Below are 24,529 nucleotides of genomic sequence, written 5' to 3' on the forward strand. Positions count from 1 at the left end.
AACCCATTCAAAAACCAAATTATTATGTTTTCACCTCTTAGCTATGGTGTCATGTTCCCCAAAAATACTCATTTTAGAGGCAGTGTCCTCCACCCTCTCTCTCCCCAGAGAGATTTGTTTTGAGGCAGCAACCCTCTTCTTTCTCTCCCCAGAAAGACTCATTTTAAAGGCAGTAACCCTCTTCTCTCTCTATCTGCTTAGACCTGGAAACACATGATGGAGAGAAACACAAACTTGCTGGATCAAGGTCAAGATCAATACTGTAAAGAATAGAATACAATGTGTGGATCAGATACAAATTGAAGAATGACATGAATAAATATTTTCAAAAAAAACCATTCAATAACAAACATGCAATCAGATTATGCTTTGACTTCCCTTTACTTGCATTTTACTGAAAACAAAGACCAACTAATGAACTTCCTCTTCTAGAATGTGGACTAGTTAAGCTAAGCTATCAGAACATAACTTAACACAGACAATGACTTCCTCCAAGTGGTCACTCTCTCTGCATTGTTCTTAGAATAATACAGATAATGGACTCCAAACATGTATTAAATAAGATGACAGTAGGTGGAGCTCACAGATATTTGATTCTCATTGCTTAGACATTACAGCTCATATTACATATGTTTTAATCTTTTTTAGATTGGACTGTGCAGGCACAAAGTGCCACAATTCAAGAATAACATATCACAACATAAAATGGCAAAGAGTTTGGGGATCTCATCATCTACGCTACATAATATAATTAAAAGAATTTGGGGTGATCTCTGTATGCAAGGGAAAAGGGCAAAAACCAGTATTGGATGGCAGTGATCTTCAGGATCTCAGACGACACTGCATTAAAACAGACAGGATTCTGTAGTGGAGATCACTGCCTGGGCTCAGGATCACTGTGAACACTGTGTAGTAAGGGGTGTGAGAGTGGTTAGAAGGGTTTCCATTAGATGGTTATCGGGGGACAGCTAGGGAAAAGAGTGCAAGGGAACGTAACCGTAGTGATAAATAAATATAAATTATAATATAAAATATTATCTTACTCCATATTGTTTGTAAATTTATGTTATCATAAATGACCATAATATGTAGCTAGTCCTTAATAAAGGTTAGCTACTCCATTCGTTATGAGCCTAACATTAAAATGATGTGTTTCTGGGTCCACCCAAACTGGTCAGAGACCCAGAACTCAGGGATGACAAGTCTGGTCACTTCGTGTGTCTGCTTATACAGGTATCTCACATCTTTTCATGTGACAACACTGAAGAAATGACACTCTGCTACAATGTAAAGTAGTGAGTGTACAGCTTGTATAACAGTGTACATTTGCTGTCCCCTCAAAATAACTCAACACACAGCCATTAATGTCTAAACCGCTGGCAACAAAAGTGAGTAGGGATTCAATGATTTGCCCATGCGATGTGTAAAAGCAGCAAAAAAGTGAAGTGTAAAAGTGAAGCAAAAATCCATCCATCCATCATCTTCCGCTTATCCGGGGCCGGGTCGCGGGGGCAGCAGTCTAAGCAGGGATGCCCAGACTTCCCTCTCCCTAGGCACTTCATCTAGCTCTTCCGGGGGGACACCGAGGCGTTCCCAGGCCAGCCGGGAGACATAGTCCCTCCAGCGTGTCCTAGGTCTTCCCCGAGGTCTCCTCCCGATGGGACGTGACCGGAACACCTTCCCAGGAAGGCGTTCCGGAGGCATCCGAAACAGATGCCCAAGCCACCTCAGCTGACCCCTCTCGATGTGGAGGAGCAGCGGCTCTACTCCGAGCTCCTCCCGGGTGACCGAGCTTCTCACCCTCTCTCTAAGGGATCGCCCGGCCACCCTGCGGAGAAAGCTCATTTCGGCCGCCTGTATCCGGGATCTTGTCCTTTCGTTCATGACCCAAAGCTCATGACCATAGGTGAGAGTAGGAACGTAGATTGACTGGTAAATCGAGAGCTTCGCCTTGCGGCTCAGCTCTTTCTTCACCACGAAGCAAAAATGAAAACAACAAAACAACAAAACAACAACAACACGAAGAGCAATGTTTCTGTACTTTTCTCTTTTAAAGTCAACACCACAAGGTCACGGACAGAACAGGACACACTAACCCGTGAAGCAGGTGTGTCGGTGATGTGTGCTACTGCATCTCCTGCCAGCGGTTAGTACACTCTCCAGATCCTTCAGGTTTCAGGGCTGTCGCTGGGCAATACAGACTTTCAGCTCCCTCCAAAGATTTTCTATTGGGTTCAGGTCTGGAGACTGGCTAGGCCACTCCAGGACCTTGAGATGCTTCTTACAGGGTCACTCCTTAGTTGCCCTGGCTGTGTGTTTCAGGTCAATGTCATGCTGGAAGACCCAGCCACGACCCATCTTCAATGCTCTTACTGAGGGAAGAAGCTTGTTGGCCAAGATCTCGCGATACATGGCCCCATCCATCCTCCCCTCAATACGGTGCAGTCGCCCTGTCCCCTTTGCAGAAAAGCATCCCCAAAGAATGATGTTTCAACCTCCATGCTTCACGGTTGGGATGGTGTTCTTTGGGTTATACTAATCCTTCTTCTAAGCTAGATGAAGTGCCTAGGGAGAGGGAAGTCTGGGCATCCCTGCTTAGACTGCTGCCCCCGCGACCCGGCCCCGGATAATTCATTATTTAAAAATCATACAATGAGATTTTCAGGATTTTTGTTACAGAAATTACAGACCTCTACATGCTTTGTAAGTAGGAAAACCTGCAAAATCGGCAGTGTACCAAATACTTGTTCTCCCCACTGTAACTATTGAACACTATATGTGAACAAATCCTGTATGTTTGTGAGTGTATACATATTGCAAACATGTTTCTTTTGGCCACAGTATATTGTAAGGAGCTATGAGCAATGGGAAACGGGAGGAACATCTTAACATGCACAAACAAATGTATGACAGCCTGCCATTGGTATGCCACTGTATGCATTGTAAGGTACAAATGTTCAAATAAGCTACAGTAAAAATGTATCTCAAGCACTCAAATAGGATACAGTAAAAGATGAGTGTCAAGCACACAAATAGGAAACAAATTTAACACTCTGTGTTAACTTTAACACTGGCACAGGGTTTATATTGGGCTACTGTACTTTGAACACTCAGGGTGTTATCTTAAAACTGGAGAAATTGTTGTTTGGTTTCAATATCCCCGAGCAGAAGTCATGGATGAACAGAGAGGTCTGACAACTGCTAAAGACACGTGACGCTGCTTTCAGATCCAGCGATGCGGAGGCCTACAGCTCATCCAGGGCCAACCTGAAAAGGGGCATCAAGTTGGCCAAACATTACCACAAACTGCGGATTGAGGAGCAATTCTACAACAACTCCAAACCCATACGCATGTGGCAGTGAATCCAAGTGAAGTGACATTTTCACTTAGGGGTGTACTCACTTTTGTTGCCAGCGGTTTAGACATTAATGGGTGCGTGTTGTGTTATTTTGAGGGGACAGCAAATTTACACTGTTATACAAGCTGTACACTCACTACTTGACATTTTAGCATAGGGATGACCTGGGGATCAGCACTTCTCTCTGCAAATGGACTTTGGACTTCCTAACCAACAGACCCCAGTCTGTCAGGTTGGACAACTTCACCTCCTCCACCCTGATCCTGAACACTGGTGTACCACAAGGCTGTGTGCTGAGCTCACTCCTGTACTCCCTCTTCACCCACGACTGTGTTCCTGTACACTGTTCCAACACCACTTTGGTAGGCCGGGTCAGTGAGAATAAACTCAGGATGTTTAAGGCTTGGGAAATCTTTTTGTATCCAAATCCGGCTTTAAACTTCTCAACAACAGTATCTCGGTATCAACAGTATCAACAGTATCTCAGACCTTTTTCCAGTGCTGTATTTAAATATAATATGAACTACGTTTTAAGTTAAGCATGTAGACTTTCAGGTGTCATTACATGTGTTGGTTTATCAAACACTTTTTGAATATTTAATCATGCATTTTGACCTATCCCCTGGCACAATTGTCCAAATTAATGGTCATTAATGTTAAGGTGATTTATAAGATGATTAAAATGTTTCTTTTTTTATCACTAATGAAAAGTTACTTATGTCTTTTTCATTTTTAAATATATGCAGTATTTCACTACACACTTGTGAATAATAAAAATTAAAAAATCAACTTTTCTGTCAACCCTGTTACTTTGATAGAAATCCCCTTGTAATTATCAAACATTTGAAGTCACTTCACTTTCAGAAATTAATATCAACTTGTTTTTTCCAGTTTTCTGATGTTTGACAGAGAGCGAAACACTTAACATTATGCTTAATGCCAGTCCTTTTACCCTGAATTCACATGGTTAATCATTTAAATATTCGATTTCAATAAATAAAAAACATCCAGTTGTTTTCAACTGTTTAATTGAGCTGTTTATGGTTTCATAGTTGACCAAAAAAATTAACATGACATATTTCATCATTCACTTGTTGCAGGATTAGGCTGTTCTGACTCTTCTGAACAGGTCTGGATCTTATTTAAATCTACTCAAACTGCATGATAACTTAACAATAAAATCAACCTCTTACTATGCTCAACCCCGTTACCAAAGTATTTAAGAAATTAGTAGAATTGTCAAATAAATAACTAAAATGACTTAATAACATAAAGGCGTAAAACATTTACAGACCAATAATTCACTGTGAAATTTGAATTTGTACACCTATTAAATGTATAATGCAAGAGCCTCATATGTGTCTAGTAATAATAAAAAAAACATCCCGATGTTTTACAATACATTTTTGATACAGTTAAGGATGTCCTTTGTCCAACAAAATACCTTAAAGCACAGTAAAACATTTAAAAATAACTTTTCAAAAGTAAAAGGGAAACTATCTTGTAGAATGACTCAGTTATCAAGCCAGAACTTCAAACTAAAGTTCATTTAAGCAATAAGGATTGGCAGCAGCATATCTATAATGGCAGCAGCATATCCATCACACACACACCTGTTTTTAATTAGCCATTATTATGTCTACAGCTCTGGAAACAATTCAGAGACCACTGAACATTTTTCTTTCCTTTCCAAAAATGTGAAAAGGATGGTTTTGATTCAGAGACCACTGCAAATTGAATGCTTTTGTTCCTCACTCAAAACTTTCCTTTTCAACTTTTTTAGAAAGTAAAGATTATGGTGCAGTGGTCTCTTAATTTTTTCCAGAGCTGTATTTAGGGTCCTCATTTTCACCCTCACCTCACAGGTTATTATGTCAATGTTTGTTTGAGACCGTGTGCTGCCAGAAGCAATTCTTTGTGTCGGTGTTGTTTTGTTATTTTCTCCTTTACACACTTGCTACCCTAGAACCTCACAAGTAGGGGCTGACTGTAATCGGGAACAAAACATTTTCAAAGTATTTGTAAGTACGTACATTCTACAAAAATTTTTTGATAACAGCTACGCAAATATTTTTTATATGACAGGACCTAGTCCAGTTACCACCATTTTATGTTCCTAAACTGAAACATACTTGTCTCAGGTGAAAGGCAATGCAAGTATTTAATTAAGTGAAATTCATAACACTAAAATAAATGCATATTAATTTTGTTACACACTGGCAAAATTCTTACCTTTTAGCTTGATTTTGTCTCTTGAACATTTCAAGTCTTTGTCCTCCTAATGATGACTGCCCTTTATTATTCTCTATGGTCTTTGGATGCAATCTTATCTGGTTAAAGTCTAGTGCCATAAAACCATAGTGAACTATTACGAGCAGTTTGACTTTTGGGAAGAACAATCCCTATTGCAGTGTACTATAAAGTAGTTAATCATTAATGATGACAAAGTATCTCCAACTTCAAGGTACCTAAGTGTAGGTCACTTAGAAATATCTTTGTTTTCAACATGTTGCTTGCATCAAATTTAAAATGGGCATTTATTTTCCATAAACAATAACATTAATCTGGTTCAACATTTGATCTGTTGTCTTTGTACTATTTCCAAAGAAATATAGGGATTCAATGATTGGCACATCATTGCCTTCTGTTTTCAACAGCATTTTACACAGTTTCCCATTTTTTTGGAAACAGGGTTGTAGTTAGGTATGTTAGATGTTTGTAATTTTTTATATATAATAATTTAGCCAATTTAGCTAGCTAGCATTTTTTTTTTGCTAGAGCAAAATCTTGCGGCTCCAGGGCAGCTGGCTGCGGCTCCAGGGCAGCTGGCTGTGGCTCCAGGGCAGCAGGGGGCGCAGTCAGGCCAAATTCCCCTTGTAGAAGCCTGAGGAACACTTCCGCGGAACCACAAGGGAACCATAGAAAATTGTTGCTCTTGGTCTGAAAGTCAGTGATAATATCTTAAAATGTTTCAAAACCATACCACATGTATTGCGAATATCTTATTTAGAGGGGGAGATAATATATATAGGGGTCTTAATCTCAAGTATACCACTAATTCATGCCATATTTCTCAACGTGCTTTATTGCAGGTTATTTTAATGAAATTGTTTGTTTCAACTATGTTTTTGGATGTAAATAGATTGATTAATTAATCCCAGGTCACAGAAAATATGACACACGTTTTGTAAAAAAAAATGATACTTACTGCAACCACACACACAGAGACAGACAGACAGACAACAGCATGACTAGCCATTTGCATGATTCAAGAGCAAAAAATGTATTTATGTCTCTATGAACCACTCATGTGCTTCATAGACACACACAGGACACACAATTCTCCTTCATTCTTTTTTTCTGGTTACCTGTTGCAAACACTGATAAAAATATGTAGTTGTCAAATAATTCTTATGATGCACTTAGTGTGATTTGAATTGAAAATGTAAATTTCACACGGAACAGAAGAGTTGACTTGTTTGTATTAACCAACATGCCCCCATGACAGAAAATGTATACTTTTTTTTGAAGAAGTCTAAATAAAATAAGATTAAATAAATCAAATGTTGTTCGCTTCTGGCTATTTTGCTGAATAATAATGGACCCGAGTCAGGGAGAGAAGCATGCCTCGATGGACTAGTGGAGTCCATCGAGGCATGGACTCCACTAGACCTCTGAAGGTGTGATGTGGTATCTGGCACCAAGACTTTAGCAGCAGATCCTTTATGTCCTGTACGTTGCGAGTTGGGGCCTCGATGGATCTGACTTGTTTGTTTGCTTAGGTAGGTGGTACGTGTCAAAGTAACATCCACATGAATGGCAGGACCCAAGGTTTCCCAGCAGAATATTGCTCAAAGATTCAAACTGCCTCTGCCGGCTTGCATTCTTCCCATAATGCATCCTGGTACCATGTGTTCTCCAGGTAAGTGACGCACACGCACCCGGCCATCCTTGTGATGTAAAAGTAATCGTAATTCGTCAGACCAGGCCAACTTCTTCCATGTCCCTGGTGAAGGTAGCCTAGGATTTCACCGGAGCTCTGGCAGAAGCAGGAGTGGAACGGGAACCATCGGCGAATGCCTGAAAACCCCAGACTTCATGCGCCGGAGAGTCCACCGGCTTGACACGTTCAGCCCAGGAGCCGAAGGACATGTCAGAAGGTTCCTTCAGCGTCGGCAGAGGAAGCTGAATCCGTAGGGCCGCCCTCTCAATCATGCCCACAACCTCCACGTAGAGAGTGGGCAGTTGGAGGGGAGCGGCAGAGGAGAGGTCGTCCTCTAAATATCCCGGGAGAGAGGGAGGAGCAGGAGAGCCGGCACCACACCCCACGTGGGGAGGGGGCGGGTCCTTCTGAATCAGAGGAGTCGGGCCCTGCTTAGGACCTTCCTCCTCGTCCTCAGACATATCGTCGTCCCACTGGAGTCCAGCACAGCGGAGATATCCACTTCCTCCTCAAAGAAGTTTGTCCTCTCTACAGGTGTAGGGGGGGGTTGGTGAGACCCTCACGAACGTGGGCCGGCCCCAGGAAGGAAAACACAAGACCTATTCTGGAAACACGTCCACGCAAAGGCAGGCTGCAGCTAAACATTTCTTCTTCGTCCTATAGAGGGGAAGGCGTGCCCGGATAGGCTGTTGCATCTTGCATAATATGTTTTCAGTACGGCCTCTGACACAGCAAAGGGTAAACCACTATGAGCTAAAGCCCCTTATGGGGGCGGAGCTCCACGACATATAACTTACAGGAATTAGCAGCTGCTGCTTTGCCAGGCGCTGTTCCAAACTACTCCACTAGTGTGCACCAGGGACGTCACTAGAAAATCATGGATGGGGGGCTAAGCCTCGTTTTGGGTGTAAAATCTATCAGGATATGGTCAAGGTATGGTTCGAGTATATGTGTTAGGGCACATTTAAAATCTGCAGACAAGGTTAGGGCCTTGAATGTCTCACTTACGGGCCAACAGGTCTATTAACGATGTTAGGACACATTAATTAAGATGAAACTGTTAGGGCACTTCTATGCGTTAGGGCGCGGGTATATGTGTTAAGGGACATTAATTGAGATGAAAGTGTTAGGGCACTGTTATGGAAATTTTGAACTAAGGTACATTTGAGAAATGTCTGTCTTTCTAATGGCTGGTATGTAAATCTTTACTTTGATTGTGACACCCATGTCTGTATAATATCAGAGGATTATTAGGTATTTGGGCCATGTCCTCCTGCCTAGACAAAGAAGGGTGTCAGTCCTTTCTGTTCTTTAGGATCGTAGGAGAGAGGGATCTGGTATATGTCTTAGGGGTCATTCTTGATTGGTCACAATGGGTTGTGGGGTTAATCATCTGCCGACCTGGAGGTTGTCTAGATGCTTTAAGTTTCCCTTAAGGGTTGAGAAAGTTAACCACATGAGGGAAGACACCATGTCCCTTGTGTCAAGCCCAGGACATGTGATAGAACAAAGGGCATGTGTTTGATTGACATGAGACCGATGGGCAACAACTTACCACACCCCTTTTTCTATGTAATAAATATGGATTGTTCATGTATGGAGTTACAGACACCTCAGACGATTATGTCTCTGTGCATAATAGTTAATAAAACGGTTATAATGTACAAAGATAATTTTGTCTCTGTGTCCCTTACTCCGAGTGTCGATACATTGGAATTTCCATCACAGCACTTCTATGCGTTAGGGCGCGGGTATATGTGTTAAGGCACATTAATTGAGATGAAAGTGTTAGGGCACTTCTATGCGTTAGGGCACGGGTATATGTGTTAAGGCATGAGGGGTTCTGGCGTGAGGGGCACGCTCACGTGTAATGAGATGTATTAATAAAAAAGGGTTTGTTTCGCTGCTCATGTTTTTTCTGCATTTGATGTTGGGTAAGTGTTGTGGTACGTATTTGGCGACAGAGTTCATGTTTCTGTTGTCTGGCAATGTGAACAAATGTATCTTTGAGAGTTTTTAGGTTTTCTGGTAAATGGTGTTTTCGTGGCCTACCGGGCAGATTGGAGGAATATGGCCGAGGTGTCGTATGGAAGTTACAGAAGGTATAATATGAGGTTGTTTGGAAGGCGTAGGCTACGTTATGTAGAACGTGGTGACTGATGGAAGCTTTGGGAAAGTTTGTGTGGGGTTTATTGATCTCTGTGTTCTAGTTCCTTTTGCTCAGGTTGGATGGATCGCCCCTCTGACCGCCCCCACCCACCCGCTGTGTTCCGCCAGGACCATCGCTGGGACTCCTTGGAGGTTTGCGTGGTCCCATCCCACCCGGCAACATTGCATCGTTGGAGAACATTTCCCTACAATCGACGTAGCCAACCCCACTGGTGGCCGAGATAGCCCCCGATTGGTTTCGCTCTACGGACCTTTTTGTTGTGAACGTGGTGATGCAATAGGCCGTCTGGAGGCCGTTTTTGCTCCACTTTGGAGGGAGTGTTGAGGGAGTCTACGTGGTTCAAGAAAAGGTCAAAAAGGGGGGAGTAGTAAACACCAGATCCGTAAACTCCGGTGTTTGCAGCGACTGGTACCAAAGAACACTACAGACCCTGGATTGAGGAAGAGACTATGCTAACCGCTATGTTTAAATTTATGAAGCTACCGCTAGTCATTCACTGGGCTTTGGGTTTAGGAAGATCCCAGTGGGAATCAAAACACCAGCTGTTTAGAAGTTGTGTTCCCGCAAGAAAAGAGACAGTTCCGGTTCTTTGGCCTAGCCGCGGGCGATCCAAGGGGAACATGCAGGAACGCTGAACCGCCTGAAGGAGGGGTGCTGACGGTCAGAGGAGACGGACCTGAGAGTATCGACTAGTGAGATAATTCCTTAACACAGCCCTGTTTTTCTTCTCTGATGAATTTAGATTAAACAGGATTTATACCTTTTCTTAGGATTTAGTAAACTAGGTGGTTGGTTTCAGTATGTCACAATTGATGGATTTGAGAAAGTATGGTAACTAGAAGTTATTTTTAGGGTATTTCAGTTATAGCAACTGTAGTTTTTGTTCCATGTCCTGACAACAATTTCCATGCAGTTAGCCTATTGTGGGGCGTTTCGTGCAGGATTTTAAGCAGTTGGACTTCTGGAATATCTGCAATTTAGGTTGGACCTTTAAATATGCAGTTAAGGTTGGACATTATAGTCAAAATCTGCAGTTGAGGTTGGACCTTATCGTTAAATATGCAGTTATGGTTGGGCCTTATTGCTGTATATTAAATGCGAGAAAGATGTCTTGTTTGTATTTCGACAGTAGGGGAATTGTGCCCCTATGTCTCCTTGTGCAACCTGTATTATAGGTAGGGGAGATTCGGTCCGGTGAGCAGGCCTCGGGTTGATTTCCAACCACGTAGAAAGGGCACTGATGTATTAGGGGCTATATCTGTTGCACATTTATGTTGTGGGGTATAACAAAATGCTGCGCTCAGAGGACCTCATGGATTTTGTCAAAGCTCTGTCCACCAATTTCAGAGACTGTAGGATGGAGTAGGGATTGCTCCTGTAAAATGCAAAGTTGTTGGTCAGCTTGTGGTTGGCAAATAGAATGGTTAATGAAGCGTGCACCAATTGTATATGCGCGTGCACCGATTGTGCTTGTTCTGTATGGGATTGTGGCCAGAGTCCACAATATTTGATCTTGTTTACCGAGGTTGTTGTTAACTTGGAAGTTTTGAACCGCCACTATTTGGAGTAACATAGACATGCATTAAAGTTGGACTAATTCCCTAGACTTTAGGAGGTTACTTGAGCCATGATGTTTGTGTTGTCACAACTTAGTTTGGCCATTGCCTGTGGGAATGCACATTTTGATATGCTAATTTGGGAGTTTCGCTGGGTGTTTATGGGTTTTATGGGTTTTAATTCCTTCACACGAGTGACCATGTGGCACAGTTGTTTTTTGATTTTCTTTGTGGATTTTGGGTTTTTGATGGGTATTTAGTTTTTTTTACTGAATGAATGTTAGATTCCTCCCAACTATCGGTTTTCTTTTCATGTCCGTCCTGTCATGGTTCTGCTTTCACACTTGGAGTCATTTTCTGTTGACTCTGTCGTGAAAGCAGGGGGGGACTGTATGAAATTATTATCTATGATGAAAAAGAGTTGAACATAGAGTTTAAAGAGAATTAAATAGGTATTTAAAGAGTTACTTGAAGAATGTAGTTTTTCTTTTTCCATAGTTATAACAGAAAATTGGCATCTGCTAAAAGTTCACAGTGTTTGTCTAATTTGTGTTTTTGGAGAAAAAAAAGATTATACAAAATCTAACATGATTATGGTTGAGTAGATCAATCTTACCATTTTGACTAGGTTTAGCTAAGAAATAACTAATTTTATGGGATGAATAGTGAATATGAGAATGTGTTCAGTTTGTGTGATATTTTATTAGAAGTAATCATATTAATCTCATGCATTATGGAATAAGTGGGTAAAAAGGTGCAGGGAGCACATTTTGTTATTCCTTACATGTTTACTAAGTTTAGCCATGTTTTAATTGATACTGAGAAAGTGATTCTGCATCAAGTTTTATTCTAGAAAACCAAGTTGAGAAGTTTTACATAGTCTAAATTGTAAAGAGAAGTACAGACCCCCTGGAGCTCAACTCACTCACACAAACACCAGTGTGTGGGGTGGGGGCTGTTTGAGATGGGTTTTTGACTCTTCTAAAGAGTTTGAACTCTTTAGAAGAGAAACAGACTTACTGGTGACATTATCAAAATTGGGTATTCTAATTCGGCTACAGTGAATACTTGGTGTTCATTATTCTGGTTTTGACTTGAAGGAACCGGAAGTGTCAATTCCATGTTTATTTACATATTCAATGACTCTTCATTATTTTTATAGACATGTATACCTATGCACTTAATTTCTGTCCTAGTTGGCAATAATTGGAATGTTAATGGGTAACAGATTTTATGTGTGAATGATTTTAACATAAAAAGTTTTGCTGTACTATGTTATAGTTTTGTAAAATGAAAATGTGTGGTCTTGGAGTTAATACAAAGGTAATGGTCTAGGAGCATTTAAATGGGGGTCCAGACATTTCAGATTTGTTCCGTTCTCTAATCATTGGGGTAATGATATTGACTGGGTCATGTTGTTAAAGAGTACTGTTTAGTTGCAGTCTACATCTTAATGAGTAAACTGTTTAAGGAATGATACCAAGGGTTTATTTGGTATCAAGAGGATGGATTGTTGTGGACATTTTGAACTAAGGTACATTTGAGAAATGTCTGTCTTTCTATTGGCTGTTATGTAAATCTTTACTTTGATTGTGACACACATGTTTGTATAGTATCGAAGGAGTATTAGGTACTTTGACCATGTTCTCCTGCCTAGACCAAGAAGGGTGAGAGTCCTTTGTTTCTTAGGAATGTGGTCCTTGGGGGGAAGTAAGGTCAGTTGGCCCCTTTAAGTAAACCCAACAGTAAACATTATGGCAGGAAGGATAAGGTGGGGGGACAGCCCTCCCTTTAGGTAAAACCTATGTGACACAAGACAGATGGCCGGCAACTTACCACACCCCTTTTTCCTCTATAAATACCAACTGTTCATGTATTCAGTTAGAGACTCCTCGGATGATTATGTTTGTAAGCGTTTGACGCGTCTCTCTTTATTTGCAAATAAATAAACTTACATTTTGTCAAGATAATTTTGTCTCTGTACTTCCTCCTTTAAGAGTTCTGATCGATGAAATTACTGGGTCAGTGGAGTCAAGCCAACAGAAGGGCTCTCCTACTGAGCTCACCGTCGAATCAGTCTTAATCTGAGGAGGCTGATGAAAGGGCCACAACAGTAGGAACCTCCTCTGAGACTAGGAGCACTCTTAAAGGGAGTGCTCCTAATCTCAGCTTGTTATCTGTATAAAAGACACCTGTCCACAGAAGCAATCAATCAGATTCCAAAATCTCTACCATGGCCAAGACCAAAGAGCTGTCCAAGGATGTCAGGGACAATATTGTAGACCTACACAAGGCTGGAATGGGCTACAAGACCATCACCAAGCAGCTTGGTGAGAAGGTGACAACAGTTGGTGCGAATATTCGCAAATGGAAGAAACAAAAATGAACTGTCAATCTCCCTCGGTATGGGGCTCCATGCAAGATTTCACCTTGTGGAGTAACAAAGATCATGAGAACGGTGAGGAATCAGTCCAGAACTACACGGGAGGATCTTTTCAATGATCGCAAAGCAGCTGGGACCATAGTCACCAAGAAAACAATTGGTAACACACAACTCCTTGAAGGACTGAAATCCTGCAGCGCCCGCAAGGTCCCCCTGCTCAAGATAACACATGTACAGGCCCATCTGAAGTTTGCCCATGAACATCTGAATGATTCAGAGGAGAACTGGGTGAAAGTGTTGTGGTCAGATGAGACCAAAATCAAGCTATTTTGGTCTCATCTCAGACCAAACTCAACTCGCCGTGTTTGGAGGAGGAGAAATGCTCCCTATGACCCCAAGAACACCATCCCCACCATCAAACATGTTTTGATGGTGTTTTTCTGCTAAGGGGACAGGACAACTTCACTGCATCAAAAGGACAATGGACAGGGCCATGTACGGTCAAATCTTGGTTGAGAATCTCCTTCCTTCAGCCAGGGCATTGAAAAAGTGTCATGGATGGGTATTCCAGCATTACAATGACCCAAAATACCCAGCCAAGGCAACAAAGGAGTGGCTCAAGAAGAAGCACATTAAGGTCTTGGAGTGGCCTAGCCAGTCTCCAGACCCATCAAAAATCTGTGGAAGGAGCTGAAGGTTCGAGTTGCCAAACGTCAGCCTCGAAACCTTAATGACTTGGAGAAGATCTGCAAAGAGGAGTGGGACAAAATCCATCCTGAAATGTGTGCAAACCTGGTGGTCAACTACAAGAAACGTCTGACCTTTGTGATTGCCAACAAGGGTTTTGCCACCAAGTACTAAGTCATGTTTTGCAGAGGGGTCAAAAACTTTTTTCACTCATTAAAAAGCAAATCAATTTATAACATTTTTGATATGCGTTTTTCTGGATTTTTTTGTTGTTATTGTGTCTCACTGTTCAAATAAACCTCCCATTAAAATGATAGACCGATAATTTCTTTGTCAGTTGGCAAACGTACAAAATCAGCAGGGGATAAAATACTTTTTTCCCCTCACTGTATGATTGACACGTTGTGCCTTGTGTTCTCATGTAATGATATAAACTGCAATTATAAAAATCTTAATGATAAAAATTGTCATGATAAAAAGTGATAAAAATGTAAACATAAAACTGCAATTGTGTATTTTTATCAATTCCATTTTTAATTAGAGAGCATTTTAATCGGGTGCATTTTAATCAATTCATTATTTATTTATCATTTCTACATTTTTGTTACTTTCATCCCTCATAGCAGGGTGCTGGCAGAGCATTCCGTTCTCCATCACGCTGTCCCTCGCATGCCCAGGACCAGACATGAACACGTCTTCCCCGGGACTCGAGGAGGAACAGCGTATATTGATGACAATGGTAGAAATAAAAACCAGCAACGTGATCTTTATCAATGTGCACGAAGTGATATTCAGACTAGCTGAATAAAAAGGGAGGGTGAGTGCGGGTGCGCTCAGTGTATACAGTGGGGAGAACAAGTATTTGATACACTGCCGATTTTGCAGGTTTTCCCACTTACAAAGCATGTAAAGGTCTGTAATCTTTATCATAGGTACTCTTCAACTTTGAGTGACGGGATCTAAAACAAAAATCCAGAAAATCACATTGTATGATTTTTAAGTAATTAATATGCAAAAAGAAGCCAATTTAAATATGCAAATAATCCAAAGTTTCAAGAAGTCGTATGCAAGTACAGCAAATATAAATATGAGCATGATGAAAAGTTTCAGGAGGATGTTTGTGCCTATAGCAAAGATAAATACAAGAATGATACAACAGTTCAGGCCTCTGTACCAGCATATTTCTTCGAAAATATATCATAAAGATGAAATATTCAGAACCGCTTAAAAAAAATTAGGATGTGATACATATGCTGAACAGAGAAACAGAAAAAGAAACACTGATTTTGCAATTGCATGTTTTCAAAATGTTATCTAAGCTATGGATTCGCTTTACGCCACAGAAAAATTCTCAAGAACAAAATGCCGGAAGAAAGTGTTGCTAATAACCTACACATTGAACCTGTGCCTCCAAAACTGAATTGCCTGAACTCTCTAGAACAGCATCTCATTGCTAAACACATTCCGTTTATGAAGTTGGTGGCATTGCCTAAAGGTGGGCAGAATGGTGTCCATGGTCCCGTGGTGTGTGTTCCCTCTAACATAACAACTGTCACAAGTGTGCTGCCTCGAAATGGATATGACAACTTGATGATACCGATTAAACTGAAGTGGAAAATAACGTATAAGGGGCATTATGAGTATCAATATATCCAAACGGATCATGTGAGAAATTCTTTGAAGTATTTGATACAAAATAATAAATTGTATCATGATGTAAGTTTCAATGATGAGTGGATTAATCCTTTGTGCAAAACTGACAATGTGGACACAATTCCTGAGGAAGATGAACAATCTGAGTTGCATGAAGTGGATAATCCTGTTGAAAATGAAGATGAGTTCACATACACAGAACAACAACATGGAATGTTTCTGGATTCATGCCTCAAGTGTTGACCTTGCACAAGAAATTCTGGGTCAGAATTTTGAAAGTATTATAAGCATCGCTCCAGGTGAAGGTAATGATTCTGTCAGATTATTGATGGATAAGACAAATGAGGCCAAGTCATTTCCAGTTTTGTATCCTAAAGGAAGTACAACCTTTCAGAAGAACTACCTGAGCGAATTACCATGTCACGATACTTCAACACACGTATACCTAATGTTGATGGAAGATTTGCAAAAAATATTGATTTCATATTTTATGCTCAGAATATTTCAGTGATAAACATATTGTAGCAAATGTTTCAATTGCTGTGAGAAAAGGCTCAAACAAATGAATGCCTGATATCTTGACAAATCCAGAGTCTTTAAGAAAACTTCTGCATTTTGATGAAGGCTATAGGTTTCTAAAAGCTATTAGTGGAAGTCCTCAATTTTGGCAGTCTGCACAGAAAGACTTATTTGCAATGTTAAGACAACTTGGAATTCCAACATGGTTTTGCTCATTTTCTTCTGCTGATATGAGATGGCCAGAGATGTTAAATACAATGATGAAACAAGAAGGAAAAGCACTGAAATTGGAAGAACTAGACTGGTCCCAATGATGTAGCATATAAAAACGAATGATCATAGATGGCATAGTTTCTTGAAAGCTGTTATGTCTCCAGCTGCACCTATTGGACTAATTAAAGACTATTTCTACTGTGTTGAATTTCAGCAGCGTCTTCTGGGTTGCCTCTTCTGGGTTGAAACACTGATGCAGAAGTTGTGGATTTTATTGATGAACATTTAACATGCACAGTGCCAAGTAGTGACAATGAATTACATGAGATTGTAAACAGTGTACAAAAACACAACACAAGGCATTCAAAGACATGCAGGAAAAAGAAGACTGTTTGCAGATTTAACTTTCCTCGACCACCATCCAATCGGAAATATATCTGTAGACCAAAAACGACAAAATAATTCAAAGGTGTATCCGAGGACTATGAAGATGGGCCATCTGGAAATTAAAATGAGACCTCAAAGCCAAAGAGGAATTTCAACTGAAAAAAGAGACCTTGAGAAAAATCATTGAGAAAGTTAAAGCAATGATTTCCAATTCTGATGTAAACTGAACTGATTCAGCTGATAATTTTTCCTCAGTTGGTATAACACAAGACCTTTATGAATTTGCTCATGCTGCACTAACCAACAAAACAAGTGTTATTCTGCAAAGACAACTAAATTACGTTTGGGTTAATCAATACAACGAAGATTTGCTGCGTAGTTGGAATGCTAATATGGACATTCAATTTGTCACTTATGCTTTCTCGTGTGGTGTACATCATTTAATATATATCAAAAGCAGAACGAGAAAATGGCTTATTGCTGGAGTGTACCCAGAAAGAAGGAATTCATGGAAATGTGGATGCAAAGCAAACTTTAAGAAGACTTGGTAGTATTTAACTTCACAACAGACAGGTGTGTGCTCAAGATGCTATTTAACATTTGACGAACACGCATTTAAAAGAATGTTCTCGCAAAGTCCAGTTCATCCCGTTGTGGAAAATCCAGTTAAAATGAGTTTGCCTTTGAATTTACTTCAGAAGAGAAACAATTATGATACCAGTGATCAAGGGCGTAGGAACCGGGGGGGACGTGTCCCCTCCAATATTGGAGACAGTCGCAATTGTCCCACCCAAACATTATACCGCGGATAAGAACAATATTTTATTTTGAAATCTGTAACTCGCTTGCTTTATTTTGAAAGCGCAACACAGCGTCTTGCCTCCGGCCACTCAACGGCTCAGGCTCAGAGTGCTTGGGAAACGGGAGTCTGTAGCTGTTAAACGGCGACTGGTCAGAGGTTAAGATGAAAAGACAGCAGCTCAATTTAAGAGATTTCTTTCTCATGGGGAAGAAAAGAAAGAAAGGGAATGTGAGTTGGTAATAATTTTGTCCAGGATAATAATATTTTCTAAGTTGTTGATTTTAAGCTGATGTTGTGATTCAACTAGTAGCCTATACACTCTTGCTAGATAAACGTTGTTACTATTAACATTACGAGCCAACGTTGGCTGGCGAAAATAAGGCGGACTTTCCAGTAACGTAATGGATAAAAGCGATTTGACACAAAAAATTGTATTGAAGATGATTGTAAAAGAACAGGATTTTTCTATTAACTTAACCTATGTAACTTGAAAACGAATAACGTTACACATCTCTCACATCTAAGGCAAAAAAGTCTAAGCATCTCTGTCACATAGAATATTGGACGTGTGAATCGGTCTATTTAAGCTCTTGCACTTGTGCCCTAAGACACTATATGATATGTTATGGAAATTATTCTTACAGTTTTTTACAATCGCTATGAAAGTTTTTTCAATACATTTAACAAGTTTCCTAAACTCTTAACGCACCAACACACCTAAAACACACAATTGGCAAAACGGTTAATTTCATGCTCAAAATCACACATTGTAAACTAAACTCCAAAACTAATTTACAAAATACAATAATACACTAACACAATACACTATGTCTAACAAAACACTGCAGACATGTTTCAAAATCAAATAATTATTCAAAACACTAACACATGTTCTCTTCCAACAGGAACATTTAGTCAATCATAACACAATGACAAAAAAAACACTATCATCAGCTGAAATTACAGAAACTGCATTATTTTATGTATCAGGTCTGCCCTTATACAATTGACAGTATATTGTATTGATCATAGATTGTGTTTTGCACTGCAGTTTCTTTTGATGCGTCTCTACATTTTTGTTTTGTTGGGTTTAGTAAATGCATGCATTTTGTTTCTTTTGCTGCAGAAATTCAATACAAAAAATGAATGACCATCTAAGAGTAGCTTTATAGAATGTACAGTTTATGAAAAAAAAAAGACAGAGACAGAATTGCTGCAGTAAAGACTTTATTTGCAAAAGGACATTGCTGCAAGATATACAAACAGAAAAAGCACTGGAATAATAATAACAAAAACAAAGTAATCTTCTAATCTGCCCGGTCTTCTGCATTTGGCCACATGTTCTCATCCACATCACACCTGATATCTTCATTGGCAAGGCATCGTGGGAAGAATCGTCACATATATTGGCAAGTGGTCTCCCACCTGTCCCCTTTCTACCTCTGGCACCAGTCTTTCGTGCAGGTCTTCTAAAAACAGGAGAAGGCGGACTGTGTTGTAGGGGCCAATCTCTCATTTATGCAGGAGTGCACCGTTGTTGGAGATTGCGGCGCACATGGTAATGTTGGCTCCTCTCTGGCCCGGCACGGTAACTGTGGCCCTTTTGCCTTTTGTTTCTCCCACGGCGACGCCTTTTTGCCAAGTTGATGCCAGCCTCGTCAACATAGATAATTTAATGTGGGACTTGATTGGCTTCCAACTCCATGACTCTCTGAAAGTAATTAGACACAGTGTATGTAAATGCTGTGCTGTACTGTATATCTACTGTATGTCCTAATGTACTCCAGGTTTATAGAGTAGTTTACTGCAAAACACACTGTGTATAGTACAGTAATGACTGTATTGCATGACCTTACCTGGACGTATTGGTGACGGAGTTCTTTGATGCGCTCACTGTTCCTTTCAAAAGGAACTTTGTATAGTTGTTTCATTCGGACTCTGTGTTTAGCTAGAGTCCGAGAAATGGATGTTATGCTGATTGCTGCAATGTTCCCAAAGACAAGGTTGTCCTCTACAACTCTGAACTGAATGTCCTTCAGTTTTATTTCATTGTCAGCAATCACCATGTTGACAATAGCACGTTCCTGTTCTTCATTCAGGAGCTTTCCTCTGCCCCCTGAGGGAGGTAGACGTTGAATCCTTAGAGGGACAAAATACAGTTACATTTTAGAGACCGGAGGCATACAGTCACTCTAATACTGTAAATGGTAAAATTACTGTATTTACACTTTGCTGTAGGAAAAGCAATATCCTACCTGTTGGTTTCTCTGAAAATACGGACAATGGATGCCACTGTGTCCCGGCTGAGATTTGGCTGTACTCGTTCACCAGCCTCTCTGTATGATAGCCCGTGGTTTATGACATGGTCAATGATAGTAGCTCTTATTTGATCAGTTACCCTAGCTCTGGTCCTTCTTTGAGCGCCACCACGCATTCTAACTCCTCTCCCTCTCCCTTGCCCCACTCCTCTCCCTTGTCCTTGCCCCACTCCTCTCCCTTGTCCTTGTCCCACTCCTCTCCCTTGTCCTTGTCCCACTCCTCTCCCTTGTCCTTGTCCCACTCCTCTCCCTTGTCCTTGCCCCACTCCTCTCCCTTGTCCTTGTCCCACTCCTCTCCCTTGTCCTTGTCCCACTCCTCTCCCTTGTCCTTGCCCCACTCCTCTCCCTTGTCCTTGCCCCACTCCTCTCCCTTGTCCTTGCCCCACTCCTCTCCCTTGTCCTTGCCCCACTCCTCTCCCTTGTCCTTGCCCCACTCCTCTCCCTTGTCCTTGCCCCACTCCTCTCCCTTGTCCTTGTCCCACTCCTCTCCCTTGTCCTTGTCCCACTCCTCTCCCTTGTCCTTGTCCCACTCCTCTCACTTGTCCTTGTCCCACTCCTCTCACTTGTCCTTGTCCCACTCCTCTCCCTTGTCCTTGTCCCACTCCTCTCCCTTGTCCTTGTCCCACTCCTCTGCCTTGTCCGGGTACTCGTCTTCCTCTCCCTCGTGCAGGCATTTTTTTTCTCTTTTAGAACATATGATCATGCGATTGAAAGAACCTCAACACCTGAGTGCGCTTCCTAGATGGGAATCAGCTGTGATTTATATATTTGCATAACTTCAATAAGCTGTTTCTCATTAGCAATGGAATAAGATACAGGGAATATATTTGTGTTTCAATTCACAATATAAACAGCTGTTTACCTTGACTTTAGCCTGTAAGGTTAGGTTTAGAACATGGTGTTATCTGTTCTGAAATACAGTGTGAAAGCATTTGTAGATTTGACTGTAAAATTACATTGTTTTGGTCTTGGTTGAGCTTGTGTGTAAAAGAAGTTCAAGCATTTTAAATTTGTGTTAACTGTATGCATTTTGTGTCAAAGCAACAAGAAATGTGTTAATTGTATAGCCTACAAAGATGGATGTTGTGCTAGCCGTGTTAAGAGTTTAGGAAACTTGTTAAATGTATTGAAAAAACTGTCATAGCGATTGTAAAAAACTGTAAATATTAATGAAGGGAAGTATCGAACATATGAGATGCCCTTGAATGGTACATTGTTATGTACTGCAATGGGCTGCTTGTAGTATAGCATGACACTTGAAATGCCAGGTTTGTGGTTTATTTAGGGGCGGGGGGGCAATATGAAAGTTTATGCACTCACTCCTATCGCCCTGGGTAAGAGTGCCAGTTAAATTATGTAATTGCCTTCCATTGTTATAATACTCCACGTTATATTTTTTGTTTGGTATTCATTATTTATTTATGATAAACATTAACTTTTTAACTAGTTGTTTCACTTCTTTTGTAGATACTATGACAACATTGTATGTCCTAATTTAATTGGGTGTGCATGCTACAGAATCGCATGGCTGTTCCACAACTGTACGCGTTAACCGTTAGTTGGTGTGATAAACAAGGGCTAGAATTATGTTTCGGAGACAAGGGTAGATCCCGATGGTCCCAGCCTGGTTTTCTTTTTTTTCTTTTTACAGAAAGGACGATAGACTTGGAATTGTTTGAGCTGCAATCAAATGAAATATATTTATGAAACACTAAGACTTTTGTGAACATGATGTTCTTTGAAGCTCACAAGCCACAAAACAATAGAAGGTAAGGAGTTCTACAAGGAGATCATAGGAAATCCCAGGACATATTGACTATAATTCTGTATCAAGCTCACCTAGTTCATGTCAAACTACAAACGCCACACAGTTGTCACTGAGCAAGTGCACATTTTCAGCAGTGAATATTTAGTTGTTTTGGCAATTGCAGGAAACCTTTTAAATTAAACATGTATAATACTGTATGACATTTTTTTTTGTATAATCACCGGTAGCCTAAATAACATTGATGAATGTAACATTTTATGTAAAGTACTTTTGCGTTCTATTTATAGTTCTTGCTGTCCATCATTTTCTTTTCAATCTACTGCCTAGCCTCTCATGGAAAGGCCGTGTTCAATCATTTTTGCACAAATTTCATCAAAACCTATTGTTCTAGGTAGGGACGTCGCTAGGCCTATTTCAGGGGGGCTTTAGCGCTTTCAGAGGGGCGTTTGCATGTTATAGACTGCCTATTAATTCAAGGCTGTCTATAAACACACAAGGTATAATTTACCAATGCTAAGTATGACTATTGTATGTTCAGAAATCGCTACTTTCTTAAGTCAAACTGATTGGAAATATTCACACTGAACACTTGAGTCCTATCAAAACACACAGAACTACATATTAAATAGATATTGTGGTGTGAATACATTAACAGTCACACTGTAGTCAAATGTATCCCCCCAATATCATTGTCACTCCTACGCCCTTGCCAGTGATGTACAAAACACATGGATGACATCGTTAGTGGACAGATACAAGAACAGACCAAATACAGAATAATTTTTACACTCATGTCTTGCGTCATTTCGTTCTGATTATAGTGTTATCAAAATCTGAAGTTTCTCCTCACAATATTGGAAGCGAAGTAGTTAAATTGAATGATGGTTATGGTTTTGTTAAAAAGAGAACCCGAACTGAATCAGCAGTTGTGTCACGGTTAGGTGAGCAGCAGCGCCACCGTTCCGTGCATCTTCAGTTTCCCATATCACACAAATGCATCCCGGACTTGTTCTGTGTCACGTATTCAATTATCGTTCATACCAGGTCCCTGTTTGCTAATTTGTGTGTGTTTAAAATGTTTCCCCTCTGCGCCCCACATTGTGGATTAGTGTTGCTGTTACGTGTGAGTTTATAGTACCTGTTGCATACTTTCGTTTTGCTGCGTTAGTCAGCCCTTTTCTTTCGTTGTGTTTTTTGCTCGGTGTTTGGTTGTTTAATAAAGACGCATCACCGACTACTCCTGCCTGCACCTGGTTCCTTGCCTCGCAACACTACACCCCCACCTGTCAGAAGTTGTTCGATACCCACGATTTTCACCTATTAAAGACCCAGAGAAATTTTATCACACCTTGTTACAATTGTTTTTACCTCATTACATTGACAATCTATTAAAGCCTCAAGGTTTTGAGTCATTTGAAAATTTCTATAATGATGGTGTTGTAAAAGGCAAAGACTCTTTTGTTGCAGTAAAAATTATTGTTGAGACAAATCGGTCATGTTATGAAAAAGAAGCGGACTAACTTGAAGAGGCACAAGAGGTTTTGGAACAGATTGGTGAGTTGAATGATGCTTGGGCCCAAAGATGTCCATAATCTGAAATGGTTCGATTGGAGTGTATTCAACTGAAGAAGCACAACACTGAAAGAAAAGAAGGCAAAGATGAAAACATCCCAGATCTAGCATTCAATGTGAAAGAAACGTACTCTGTGGAACCTAACAATTTTAAAATGTCTAGAAAAGATGCATTACATTTACTGAGATCATTAAATGAAGAGCAATCAACAATATTTCACAAAGTACGTCAATGGTGCTTGTCAGAAAGTCTTGGACAAAATCCGGAACCTTTTGAAGTCTTCATCACGGGTGGTGCTGGTACAGGAAAAAGCCATTTAATCAAACCTATATATTACGAGTCGACTAGAATTTTGTCACACGTGCATCAACTCCGATGACACCACTGTGTTGCTGACTGCTCCAACGGGTGTGGCTGCTTACAACATTAATTCCGCAACTATTCATTGCATTTTGTCTATTGGGACAGATATCAGATTGCCATACCAACCTCTTGGTGAGGAGAAAATTAACTCTTTATGTTCTAAACTCGGAAATCTGCAAATGTTGATGAAATCTCCATGGTAGATCTCTATAAAGCAATGTGGTGATTATTCTTTGTTTGGAAATATAAGCATTATTGCAGTGGGTGATTTCTACCAATTACAGCCTGTGAAAGGAACATCTTTATATACTGATCCAATGGGAGTAAATTTGTGGAATGATCACTTCTCAATAGCAGAACTTACAGAAATTGTCAGGCAAAAAGATCTGGAATTTGCTCAAATGAAGAACAGATTAAGAGTGCATAAAAAGAAAACTGATCTACACAATAAAGACATCACTATGTTAAAACAATGTGAAACACGTGAAGAATCTGATGCAATTCACATATTTGCAACTATTGCAGAAGTTGATAGACATAATATGAATATGCTTCATTCAACCAATGTTATAACCATAGAATCACATGATTTTGATAGAAATGCTAAAACTGGTAGGATGGAAAGAAAAATAGCCTTCCATTCCAAAGTATTTAATTCATGCTTACAACTCATAGGTGCTCTAGTAATGGTAACAAAAAATATTAACACTGCTGATGGCTTGGTTAATGGAGCATTTGGATTTGTTGTACAAATAAATTCTGAATCTGAGTGCTCATTTCCTTTTTCTATTCATGTAGTGTTCGATAATCCTAATGCTGGTAAAACGCAACAAGC

The 24,529-nt window shown here is 40.3% G+C and overlaps 1 protein-coding gene across 1 annotated transcript in view; it reads right to left on the reverse strand.

Moving 5' to 3' along the window:
* Nucleotides 1–23,725, reverse strand: part of LOC105007854 (NLR family CARD domain-containing protein 3-like) — a 38,149-nt gene extending 14,424 nt beyond the window's left edge. The window contains exons 1-3 of the mRNA XM_034295647.1: nt 23,508–23,725; nt 23,280–23,396; nt 35–203 (exon numbers count right to left, since the gene is read on the reverse strand). Coding sequence (XP_034151538.1) covers nt 35–162 — 128 coding nt within the window. The 5' untranslated portion in view covers nt 163–203; nt 23,280–23,396; nt 23,508–23,725. The remainder of the gene's footprint in view (nt 1–34; nt 204–23,279; nt 23,397–23,507) is intronic.
* Between the last annotated feature and the right edge of the window lie 804 nt (nt 23,726–24,529).

Source organism: Esox lucius, chromosome 11 (assembly GCF_011004845.1).
Source record: "Esox lucius isolate fEsoLuc1 chromosome 11, fEsoLuc1.pri, whole genome shotgun sequence".
NCBI lineage: Eukaryota > Metazoa > Chordata > Actinopteri > Esociformes > Esocidae > Esox > Esox lucius.